Source organism: Vipera ursinii (genome assembly GCF_947247035.1).
Source record: "Vipera ursinii genome assembly, chromosome: 3".
In the NCBI taxonomy this organism is placed as follows: Eukaryota; Metazoa; Chordata; class Lepidosauria; order Squamata; family Viperidae; genus Vipera; species Vipera ursinii.
Genome location: NC_139516.1, coordinates 184,846,236 through 184,859,085, shown reverse-complemented (window position 1 = coordinate 184,859,085; position 12,850 = coordinate 184,846,236). Strand labels below are relative to the sequence as shown.

The following is a 12,850-nucleotide window of genomic DNA, read 5'->3' as shown; positions in this document are numbered from 1 at the left end:
TCAGTCTTCCATCCTTTCAAGGTTGGTAAAATGAGGACCCAGATTATTGAGGGCAATATGCTGACTGTAAACCACTTAGAGAGCTGTAAAGCACTAGGAAGCTTATGTAAGTCTGAGTGCTATTGCTAATGCTATTGTTTACCCTTAACACATAAAGGTACTTTTAAGCACTATACTGCTCAACTTACATTCTGGCTTGCAAGCAATATATGAATAATTTTTGAGCATTTTGGTTTCTGGCAAGGTTTAGTTGCAGCTTCCTTGATGCCTTTCACATCCTAATCATAGTTTCATAGAGGTAAAATCTGCTGCTTTTAAACAATACCCTTCATTTGCAACAGGGTACTTTTAAATTAAAAAGTACTTTTATATATAAAAAAGACACCAAAAAATCCCCATAAAGAAATATATAAATGAGAGAAATAAAAATTCAAAAACAGTATAGCTCAGTCTTGAAACGCAATATTAAACTATATAGATCAGTATCTCTTTTTGTTAGGTCAGTAGAGTCAAGTCATAGCAAATCAGTTTAAGAATTTAAAACTAGAATGACACTTTTACTGTAAGTACCGTATTTTCCAGCGTATAAGACGACTTTTTAACGCATGAAAATCTTCTCAAAAGTTGGGGGTCGTCTTATACGCCCAGTCACCTTATACGCCAGAAAATAGTAAATCCTCGGGAGCAGAGACGTTAGTGGAAACGGACAAATCCAGCGCTCGAGAATGGCGAAAGATGGCCTCCTCATAAATAAACCGCTCACCCCACCCATACACGCCTACACCCGCCCACTCCCTTTTTCCACCCCACCCTTCCCTGACAATGCCTCCTGCCTCCCGGCGTCTTCCGCTCGCCAGGTAAACTTCCATTGTAGCCCGGGACCACCTCCTCGCGGCCCGCCATTCCTCCCACCACGCCCATCACCCACCCGTGCATGGCCCCCTCCCAGCTCCAGTCCATGGACCCCTCTTCAGCCTTCACGGGCTCTGACGACGACGCGTTCCCAGCCAGGCTAGTAGGTGTAACGGGCGGAGCCTCTATCACCGCATTCTGAAGCTGCCGCTCAGCCAGACTGTTGCTGCCAAATGACCCCTCCCACATTGCGTCCAGGCTCGCTGCGACCCGGACGGTCCCGGGCAAGGACGCCGCGGAGCCTGCCGGCATCGGGTGAGTCCCAGCAGAGGCGTCCTGCGCATGCACGTGCTGGCCAGCTGCCGGGCGATCTCTAAGGCGGTGTCGGACAGTCAGGAGATGCAGCCAACGCGCGGGAGAAGGCTGGCTCACGACAAGTTGAGGTGGGCCTGCGTCAGTGGCATGCGGGGATGGCGGGGGTGGCTCCCGTAGCGAGGAAGGCGCGTCCATGGGGAGACGGGCGAGGCCCGTGCGCTGTGCTGCGAAGAGGGGCCCTGCTGAATGTCGCGCCCATGGGCCGCGACACCTTCACCTAATTGAGAAGCAGCCCTGACTTCCTACTTACCCGTATTTTCCGGCATATAAGACTTTAAACCATGAAAATCATCTCAAAAGTTGGGGGTCGTCTTATACGCCGGGAAATACGGTAAGATCATACTTATACTTCAATATGAAGAATTCTAAATTATACAAATAACTAATATCTACCTAAACAGTTCTCTTTAATTTTTTTTAATAAAAATCCCTTTGTAGATTTGGAGTCGCCTAGGACACATTTGAATCTTGAAAGTAAGTCAAGAATTTTGCATTCTGTTAATGTATCTGTATCAAATAGTGAAACTTTTTTTTAAAAAAAACCTGAATATATATTTTTATAGCAAAGAGCTGACCCTGTATGTTAAAAAGTTGAAAGTTTCAAGCTCCTATCCCCAAAGCCTCTGTGCCTATACACAGCTGTGCTTTTTATATTGTAGTTTGTTAGTTACCACCTAACTCCTATGGACAACCGTCTGTTAAATCCCAACATGTGTATGAGAAAGGGAACTTCTAAGTATCTGTTGCTTTTCTGGCAAATTATAAGGAAAAATGACAGCATAGCTATATAGTGATTAGGAAAATAGCCTCTCTCTACCTTCTCCTTTGCAGGAAGGCAAATCAGCATCATAACTTATACAGAAATTGCCTTTTTTGAAAGAATTGGGAAAATGCCTTTTACTTTAAAGCACATACATGTAAAACTATGCTAAGGAAATAAAAATATAGGAATGTTCATATCGCTAACAGCATCTTAGAAGACATTCCAGTAGAAAAATACATACAAAAAAGGCTCAGCAGTTATTTAGAAGCAACTTTTTATTTAACACTGGTGTCAGGACCCACCCCAATCCACATCTTAGGAAATAACAAACTCTTGGAAACAGGCTTGTCCAGGACCCCCTTATATAGGTGCTCTCTTAGCACATCATTAATTAATTGCATAAAGCCTGTGGGGGGCCCTTGTAGTCCAAATGGCAGTACTTTGAATTGGTAGCAACCCATTGGGCAGTTGAATGCAGTCTTCCATTCATCTCCTTCCTTAATCCTAATATGGTAATATGCTTCCCTCAGGTCTAGTTTAGTAAAAATCCTTCCTTTCGATAGGTGGGATAACATATCCTTCATCAGGGGTAAGGGGTACAGATTACATTCGCTAATTGTGTTCAAATTTCTATAATCCACACTCAAGCGAAAAGAACCATCCTTCTCCCTGAACAGGACTGGGGCAGCCACTTTGGGTTTGGCAGGCTCAATAAATCCTCTTTGTAAGTTTTTCTTTATGAATCTTTCCATTTCTGCCATTTCCCTTGGGCTCATGGCATACATCCTGGGTTTTGGGAGTTTTGCCCCGGGTTTGAATTCTATAGCGCAGTTGGTGGGGGGGAAGCTCATCTGCCCGTTCCTCAATGAAAACCTCAGCAAGGTCCCTGTATTCCTCTGGTATCTCTGGTAACTCCTTCTCTTTCCCCACTGCTGCTGTCTCCTCCCTTCGGGTGGGGGGATGCTTTGGGGTTTTAAGCTTTTCTGCTCCCCTTTTGGGAAGTTGAGTTCTACTATCCTCCAGTTTATCCCAGGGTTCCATTTCTTCAGCCATTCCAGTCCTAAAATCATTGGGCATTCCATGCCTGGGGCCACTATAAACGTTATGTCTTCCTCATGAGACCCCAGGGATAGATGAATTGGTAAAGTGGCTAGGATAGCTGGTTCCCCACCCCCCCACTATTGATCCATCCAATAGGCTAAAGGAGATTGGTTGTTTTAAGCCTCCTCACTGGGATGCTCAGACTCTCCACCAGCGTTGGGCTGATGAGGCAGCGGATGCAACCAGAGTCTATCAGGGCTTTTATTTCAACGGCTTTAGGTATAGAGGAAGCTAATATAGTCACTGTCTTAAGTATGGGTGGAAGGGGTACACTTACCAATGGTTCTCCCTCTGAGCTGTCCTCCGAGGTGTCCACTGCCCCTGCAGTGTAGGCCGGAGTCCAATCCCAGTTTTTGGCAGGAGTTGTGGACTCTACAGCCTCTGCCCCCTTCATGGAAGATTCTTTGGGGTTGCCTTGGGACTTCCCCAACTTCTTGGAAGATGATGCCTGTGTTTTAGGTGGAGGGGCTTTTGAGCGACGTTCCGCAGCACGGTGGCCCTCTCTCCCGCAACTGAAACATCCCGCTGACTTTTTAGCTGTGGCTGGTGGGTTTTCCCTCTCGCGTGTTTGCTCGGGTGGCAGGTGGCCCCATGGTTTTTCTCTGTGGTGTCTCTTCAATAGGTCTATTTCCACTTCCACTGCCAGGACATACCAGTCGTCGAAATGTTGTGGGTCTCCTGGAGGCAGGCAAGCGTCATACAGGTCGTAGTTTAATCCGTGAAATGGCTAAGGAGGATGTCTTCTGGCCAGTTCAGCTTGCTGGCGATGGCTCGGAATTCTTGAGTATATTCGGCCACCGCCCACCTGCCCTGCCTCACTGTTTTGATTCTCTCCCGGGCCTTACGGTCAGCCAAAGGATCCTCGAACCGCCGTCTCAGGGGTGACATGAATCGGTTGAAATCGTTGAGTTCTGGGGCGTTGGAGTCATGCAGGTTCTGCAGCCGATCCGTCTAGGGCGAATTGCACAATTCGGATGTGGGTTTTGTCACTGGTGATATCCCGTCCGTATTCTTCCATATAGCTGAGGACTTGGGTTAGGAAAAATCCCAGTCGTGATGGCTCCCCCTTGAATTTTGCTTCCAGGGGCGGGAATCTTTGACTGGAGTGTTGTCTGCGCCGTGGAGGTTATCGCTCCTCATCCTGATCCCCGTTTGTGGTTCGGGGGGTTACTGCTGAGGCAGTAGCTCCTATTCCATTGGACGGCCCTGGGGTTTCAGATGCTGGATCCCCTCCGTTATCTCTTCTGCTGCGGCCCCAAGCGCTGCTTCGGCTGCGGTACTCAGCTTTCTCCTCTCGTAGTGAGCTAAGGGTTGTCTTCATCAGGTCAATCGCTCGTTCTAGTATCCACTTCTCTTCACTGACGTGCAGGGAGCTCTCCATCTCTTGCCTCCATCTCGGTTGGTGGTCGCTCCATCTTGGGGCCACTTCCCCCCATCTTAGGGCCACTTCCCCCCATGCCTTTTCCCACTCATCCTTCCAACGTCCATCGACCACCGGGGTTTACGGTCATGCTGCTCCACCACTTCTTCTCTCCTTCCTCCTCCGGAAGGTGGCAGAATCCAGATGAAGGCACAATATTTTAAACATACATTTATGACTATGATATAAATGGATTCTGACAACTGGTTAACTTTTCCTATTCTAGAAATTACCTAGGTACAGTATTACCTGTGTGCCAATTTATTAGCTGAGAAATCCTTCCTGCAAAATCTAAATTTATTTTAAGCTTGGAAGAGCATCTGATTTCTCTTTGTTTCTACTTCCCCTCCCCATTTTAATGCATAGGTTCTTGTCTGTTTCCTGCCTACCAGAGAAATGCGTGCAGTTACTAAAGGAATAAATATTTTCCACCTAGAGAATGGTCAGAAAATTGTGAACCTTTTGACATGCTACAGATTGTTGTAGTGTGTGGGGGGGGAAATATTGTTTGTATATTGGTTTATTTTTGTAAGCCGCCCAGAGTCACTGAGAATGAGAGGGCAGCCATATAAATTTTCTTAAATCAATCAATCACATTTTAGTCAAGTTTCAGAGTTCCAAAGCATATTTGGAAGATGTTGGTACATATTTTATTATTCACAGGAAGCCTTATTTTTCAAAATATTGCAAAGGGTTTCATGAATGCAGTACAGCAGTACAACCATTGAAACATTTGCTCATTAAAACTAGCAAGGTGCACTTTGGTTATCCCATTTAATTTTAGTAACATCTTTCTCAGGCATCAGTTACTTTTTTTCTCTCTTATAAAACTGCTTGGGGAAGTCAAGGCATATTTTTGAGCGTTTGCATTAGAGAGATGGAGAGATGTACAAAAACATATAGATGCAATACATGGGAATCTGGGTCCATTTTGAATTTTTCACATAAATTCTGAGTAATTACAGTTGGAGAGCAACTGACAGTCTCTGGAACTATATGTGGCTTTGTATGTTCTGGTTGTATACCCCTAGCTTAATGGACATTCTTGTTAATAGTAATACTGCATAAATAATATCTAATAAAGAAAAAATTGCAAAACATAGAAAGTAAAGCACAGTCACTATCATTTACCTTTACATACCTAGGGCTCCCCTTGTTCAGCTCTCCTAAATTCCAATACAACTGGCTTTGAAGTTTTGTTTTCTTCTTTGCCCCTTTCCCCCAAATAAACTTATAATATAATCTTATACAAGCATTTCATTTGTATTCCTTTTTTTACAAATGTCCTCTGAATAATAACTAAGTAAAAATAAGCAGAGTATATTTTGTGATGCACTGTGTTCTTTATTATTAATTACTGATTTACAAGATTAACTTCGCAATGGTTTTCTCAGTCATTCAATAGTGCAAATAATAGTGTTTCTGTTCTGAATGTTGAATTTAGGTGAACCATTTCTTTCTTTGGATACTTTTTGAAGTTTTTTTCTTTATAAACTAACATAATTCAGGTGAATCCAAATACAATTTTCTACAAATCTTAGGGTGTTTTTATTTTAAGGTGCCTATGTATATTGTGAGAGGGCATTATGATGTTAAAAACATATTGATCAGGGGGAGTTATCACTGAAGGCCCATTTATTCAGTGTTTTTATCAAAGCATTCTCAGGTTAATATCCATGAATAATAAAGTGTAACAATATGTAGAAAAATAAGGTTTTGGTAGAATTCAACTGCTATATTGAGAAATGAATAACAGCAGAATCATACTGCATTTATACATTTTTTGCAGTTTGATATGTTACAGAAATGTTAATTTTAGGAAATTTATTTTGTGTGTTTACAAAACTGTAAGTTTAATGGAATTTACAATGAGTAATGAATGCATGATATAATGGTAATTTAAAATGTTAATCTAGTAAGGAAGCACAGTTTGCTAAAAGTAGCATTTGATATAATTAACATCAATGTTGTAGAATTTATCATACATTTGCAAATAGCAAATGCCCAAAATACTGCTAAAATAATTTAATGTTATATAACACTTAATGATAAAACAGCCTTTATAAAAACAAATTTTAAAGATGTTTAGGAACATCTGGATTTATTGAAATTAAAAATGGATGAAAATAATGATTAAAAATCAATTCAACTATGCAAGCTTTTGTGACTAGTTTCAATAGGGGTCTCTAGATCCATAGCAAAAAATAAAAATCCATGAGCAGAACAATTCACATTACTTTTCATATCCTACTACAAATTAGTTTATCCTATGAAACTGAGGCATATAACCAATATTGTGGAAAAGCCGGTAAAATACCAGACTGGGACAGAATATGTAAGCAACTTTTATTTTTTTTCTTCAAGATTACCTATTGTTCTCTTGGAAATAACCCAAGATAGTATGTAAACAATTTTTAATGCTGATCAATGAGTTAAAATAGTCTGTTCAGCTTCTGTTTGTGAGTCAGAACAGTGGCACCAATATCTTAAATCACATTCATTTTACTGTACATTACTCTTGTGCAAGTAATAAAGGCTTTACCTATGACCACAGCTACATACACGTAGCAAAAAGGGCTAACAGCTATTACTTTTTAAAGAAATTAAGCTGATAGAATTATATTCTATCACCTCAAAAAGCCAGCAGCATTTTTCTACAAAGTGAAGATGTATTTGGCAGAAGCCTTTTAACACCTTTTATATCAGCCATGCAATAGAAAGAACCTTAGAGATGTTGCATAAATTAGAATACAGAGCAGTCTGTACATTTCTGAAGTCAAGAATGAAACTCCTGATCCTCTGAATGGCTGTGATGTTTTTAAATTTAAAGCTCTATAAAACTAGAGCTGACTATTGTTTATGTGTGTGCATACAGATATATATAGATATATATATGCACACATTTTAAAATAAAGACTTTCTGTTTCAATTTCATTCTGGCCGATCTCTTGAGGGCAAAATAAATAAGTAGAGAAAGTAAAAGTTTTTGCATATCTTTGTGGAAGAACAGAACTGCCTTTTAAAAAGATTTCCAGAAAAACTGCTGTATAGAAGAGACGGCTTACGTACAACTAACTGCAATTTAGTTGCTCCAGCCTATCCGAAAAAAATGAACGCTTCGCTTTTATCAGTCTTACTCTTGTCCAAATCCTTCTGTCTCCTCAATTGCAAAAAGCAATTTTTCTTTCAGCTGTTCATAGCTTTTATAAGGCGGTAAATCTAAACGATTAAAACTGCAGAGAAAAAAGAAAAAAATTGTTTATTTTCTATTTCTATCTCATCGCATCATTAGTTTAATGGTGCAATAATTTATCATTTTACATCTTAAGTACTATCAGCTCTCACATTTTAACATTTCTCTCCACTGATCCAAACAATATCAAGAAAATTCTGAAATGTGCATTACAGATTAGCAATTTCCAGTTTTCATAGCTCAGAAGTATATATTTTTTGGCCAAACATTGTGTTATCGACAGAACTTCCTCCGCTTATTTGTTCTTGTATTTTTCACTTACCATGCACAAAGAAACATTTTGTCTGGTTGGCTTTAAAAAAACCACCTCTGCTACAGACAAATATTGTTTTAAATCTATCCCTTGATAACAGAACAAAAGAACAACTTTGGTGCAGATTACTGTATATCTCTAAATATGACAATGCCTGGCACTTGAAAGAGCTCAATATAATATATATAGCAATAAAGTAGATGTGTTATTACATTGTTAGATATCACCCCAAAGCTAAGCTGAGTTGTAACTGAAGAGTGGCTAGGTAGCAAAAAAAATCTAGGGGCTGTAAGCTAATAAAAAAACTTAAAAAATGGCAAAGGAAACTATTTCCATGTTATTGCTAAATAAACTATGGATGTCTCTGTAATAATTGAATTATACCTCAGCATAACTTACTAGTATGCTAACTAAATATAATAGTACTAGTCATTATGCTGGTATCATGTCTGCAGCCAGGGATACCTCAAAAGTGTAGGAAAACTACATGACAGTCCTTTGTTTCCTGCTAAAATAAGTGGGCCATGAGTCCTATAAATTTATTTAGTTCAATGGATCTATTCAGCACATGACTATGTCTGCATTCAAGTTTTCTTCCACATCACTTTTCTATTTTAACTCACCATGTGTGACTTCTTGGTAACCAGGTTTCCTTCCCAACCTTTTCAACACAGAATTTCTGAGGACCATTGCTTCCTGAAAAGAAAAGAAAAAGCCACGAAGAACTTAATGACATTTTAATATTTCAGAGAAAGTGTTGCTTTATAAGATACTAGTTAAGAATTATTTACACTGATTAGTTACCCATGAGCTCTGCAAATCCTCCCAGCGGTAACCGGCAAGTACCAGTGACAAATTGCATCAGTCTCATACGGACTTCATTGTCAGCTTCTTTTATGAACTATAAACAGATTTAAAAGAAGCATTATTCTGAAATACCAGCTAATTAAGAATTATTTTTAATTTAATTTTTATTGTTATTACACTTGCCTCAACTGCTACTAAAATAAACAGAATGCAGAATGCAGGAGAGTTGTATAACACAAACAAAATACTCCATCAAAGAACTGAATACCATTAACAACATATCTGTACAATATAAACCTCACATAAAAACAACCCAGGAATACACTACATAATAATGCAGTTACAACTCATATCACAAAAATTTAAAAAAAATTAGCTCCTATCTGATAAATATCTGCAGAACTAAGATTACCTTATTATATTATACAATTTTATATTGATCTTTATTTGACCTGTTTTCTAAGTTGTTGGGTGGGCTTTAGCATTTCAGATGTCAAATATGCCTTAAGTTCATCTTTTCTTTGTTCTTTGTTTCTTTGTTCCTCTTGATATTATCATTTCAGCAGCTGGAAATTGTAATTCTACTTTTCCTTTTTGGCACTTAGCCAAGGAGAAAAAAGTAAAACTGAAAGTAAACTTTTAAATATTAGCAGAAGGACACAGTCCAACTTCTTGTCTGCCTTCAAGCCTAGGTTGAGGCATAGGACAGATTTACAAGAGAATATTTATTTTAAAACATTTTTAAAGTAGCTCTTTAATGGGCTGACAGGAATTATTTTTTATTCTTATTACTCAAACAGGTACTAGGGAGAAAGCTTCCAAATTTGGCTGCAAAAACCTGGAGGGTCAATAGATGGATAGCAAAGGCTTAAAGTTTTCAGCCTAGAGTTTGTCCAGATACTTGCAGCTCTAAAAAATTGTCCTGTATGTATCTAGTGTTTCATAAAGCCAACTATCTTAATACTGTTTAGGATTTGAGTTAAGTACAAAATGGCTCAAGAAAACATTTCATGTTTGAAACAAAATACATGTATGCATATATTCGTGCATTGCCCTAATTTCTTATAAGTGCTTTAAATATACACCCTAATTCTGACTAGTTCTGAGGTAAAATGATATTAATCCTTATTTTAAAAATATCTTTTTATAGTTGAAAAATATAGCCAAGGTATTTTTAAAAGATGTCAAGATGAGCCTAGAGAAAGCTTTAATTGGGACATTGGATTCACAGCCCAACACATTCATATGTTCTTTAAGTAGAAAATAAAATTTATTGCTCTGTCCAAATGCTTCTACAGTCATGGCCGAAATTGTTGGCACCCCAGAAATTTTTCCAGAAAATCAAGTATTTCTCACAGAAAAGTATTGCAGGAACAAATGTTTTGCTATACACAGATTTATTCCCTTTGTGTGTATTGGAACACAACAAAAAAGGGAGGAAAAAAAGCAAATTGGACATAATGTCAAACGAAACTCCAAAAATGGGCTGGACAAAATTATTGGCACCCTTAATATTTGGTTGCACACCCTTTGGAAAAAATAACTGAAATCAGTCGCTTCCTATAACCATCAATAAGCTTCTTACACCTCTCACCCGGAATTTTGAACCACTCTTCCTTTGCAAACTGCTCCAGGTCTCTCTTATTGGAAGGGCGCCTTTTCCCAACAGCAATTTTAAGATCTCTCCACAGGTGTTCAATGGGATTCAGATCTGGACTCATTGCTGGCCACTTCAGAACTCTCCAGCGCTTTCTTGCCATCCATTTCTGGGTGCTTTTTGATGTATGTTTGGGGTCATTGTCCTGCTGGAAGACCCAAGATCTCAGACGCAAACCCAGCTTTCTGACACTGGGCTCTACAGTGTGACCCAAAATCCTTTGGTAATCCTCAGATTTCATGATGTCTTGCACACATTCAAGGCACCCAGTGCCAGAGGCAGCAAAACATCATTGGACCTCCACCATATTTCACTGTAGGTACTGTGTTCTTTTCTTTGTAGGCCTCATTTCATTTTCGGTAAACAGTAGTATGATGTGCTTTACCAAAAAGCTCTATCTTGGTCTCACCTGTCCACAAGACATTTTCCCAGAAGTATTTTGGCTTACTCAAGTACATTTTGGCAAACTGTAATCTTGCTTTTTTATGTCTCTGTGTCAGCAGTGGGGTCCTCCTGGGTCACCTGCCATAGCGTTTCACTTCATTTAAATGTCGATGGATAGTTCGTGCTGACACTGATGCTCCCTGAGCCTGCAGGACAGCTTGCATTCCTTTGGAACTTGTTTGGGGCTGCTTATCCACCATCCGGACTATCCTGCGTTGCAACCTTTCATCAATTTTTCTCTTCCGTCCACGACCAGGGAGATTAGCTACAGTGCCATGGGTTGCAAACTTCTTGATAATGTTGCGCACTGTGGACAAAGGCAAATCTAGATCTCTGGAGATGGACTTGTAACCTTGAGATTGTTGATATTTGTCCACAATTTTGGTTCTCAAGTCCTCACAGTTCTCTTCTCCTCTTTCTGTTGTCCATGCTTAGTGTGGCACACACAGACACACAATGCAAAGACTAAGTGAACTTCTCTCCTTTTTATCTGCTTTCAGGTGTAATTTTTATATTGCCCACACCTGTTACTTGCCCCAGGTGAGTTTAAAGGAGCATCACATGCTTGAAACGATCTTGTTTACCCACAATTTTGAAAGGGTGCCAATAATTTTGTCCAGCCCATTTTTGGAGTTTTGTTTGACATTATGTCCAATTTGCTTTTTTCCTCCCTTTTTTGTTGTGTTCCAATACACACAAAGGGAATAAACCTGTGTACATGTGTTCCTGCAATACTTTTCTGTGAGAAATACTTGATTTTCTGGAAAAATTTCTAGGGTGCCAACAATTTCGGTCATGACTGTATGTCTGATGTCTTCACTCTGAAAAGAAATTAACATTCAATTCCATTACTACAAAGCAGACTTGGAAGCTTGAAGAAACCCTTTGGTAATCTTTTCACTATGACACTTGGGAGACAGTAAATTGAGAATACAAGATTATTTCAGAAAAATGGGAAATATCAATTGCATTGAAGAAAATCACCTAAATCTTTGGGGACTTCTGAAAATTACTATAGCAATCATACATGATGCACATATGAAAAATTCTTGCAGATATCAGAAATTTAAAAATTTTACTTTATTTGAGAATTTTTTAAAAGAATATTCCATGGTCACCCACTCTATGTTTTGCTGGTTCTCTGAACAAATAAAAGTATTATACCTGCCAGAACCACATTATTTGTTTGCTATTTCTTGTATAATGGCGATAAACAGTGTTTCTTTGCCAGTCCGCCATATCGACCTCTTGCATACCACAAAGCATAACCTAGAAAAGGTCACAAAATTTAAGGTGACATTAGCTTGAGTTTTTTTGAAATATAAATTAAAATATTTTTCAATATACTATTTTTAACACTTCAAGATCTATCTGCTTATTTATTGAATATGATTATAGCTGTCTACTTGTATTAACCCTCTTTGTAATATTTTAATTTAGAAGAATTTTATCCACTACAGCTGAAAAATCCCACCTCCAGTTCTTTTTCATCAAAATACTGTAGCCATTGAAGAGGAACAACTTCATTGAATCCATCCAGGAAAGCTTTGGTTTGTTCTTGTACTCCTCGTGAAAACCGCCACTCTGCCATTAAACTAAAACAGAATAAATTTTATAACTGAAAATAACATTCTTTATTTTAAAGCACATTATAATTTGAATAAACACTCAAGACTCCAGAATTATTATTTTTTAGACTGCATTCATAGCATTACTATGTGCCATCAAGAGGGGGTTAATTCTTAGCAAGCATAGAAGTGAGATTTTCTCCACTGCAGTTTGTCCCTAACCTTGTCCTTCAGGTTTTCCAACGCTGCACTATTGTTCCAATGTATCCCATATTAATATTAGTTCTTTGCTCAACGTAATCTGACCATTAACAATAAAAATTTGCAGTCTGAGCTCTAGCTATAAAAACAGAATTC

The 12,850-nt window shown here is 38.9% G+C and overlaps 1 protein-coding gene and 1 long non-coding RNA gene across 4 annotated transcripts in view; one reads left to right on the top strand and one right to left on the bottom strand.

Moving 5' to 3' along the window:
- Window positions 1–831: 831 nt before the first annotated feature.
- LOC310638541 lies at window positions 832–12,495 on the top strand. The gene is made up of 3 exons (XR_014492124.1): window positions 832–1,295; window positions 1,666–1,701; window positions 12,366–12,495. It is a non-coding gene; the product is annotated as an uncharacterized lncRNA (long non-coding RNA).
- WWP1 (WW domain containing E3 ubiquitin protein ligase 1) overlaps window positions 6,841–12,850 on the bottom strand; it is a 67,282-nt gene continuing 61,272 nt past the window's right edge. For all 3 annotated transcript variants that reach the window (XM_083359678.1, XM_083359679.1, XM_083359680.1), the window contains 5 exons: window positions 12,400–12,520; window positions 12,090–12,194; window positions 8,822–8,918; window positions 8,641–8,713; window positions 6,841–7,744 (listed from right to left, as the gene is read on the bottom strand). In XM_083359678.1, coding sequence (XP_083215804.1) covers window positions 7,645–7,744; window positions 8,641–8,713; window positions 8,822–8,918; window positions 12,090–12,194; window positions 12,400–12,520 — 496 coding nt within the window. In that variant the 3' untranslated portion in view covers window positions 6,841–7,644. The remainder of the gene's footprint in view (window positions 7,745–8,640; window positions 8,714–8,821; window positions 8,919–12,089; window positions 12,195–12,399; window positions 12,521–12,850) is intronic.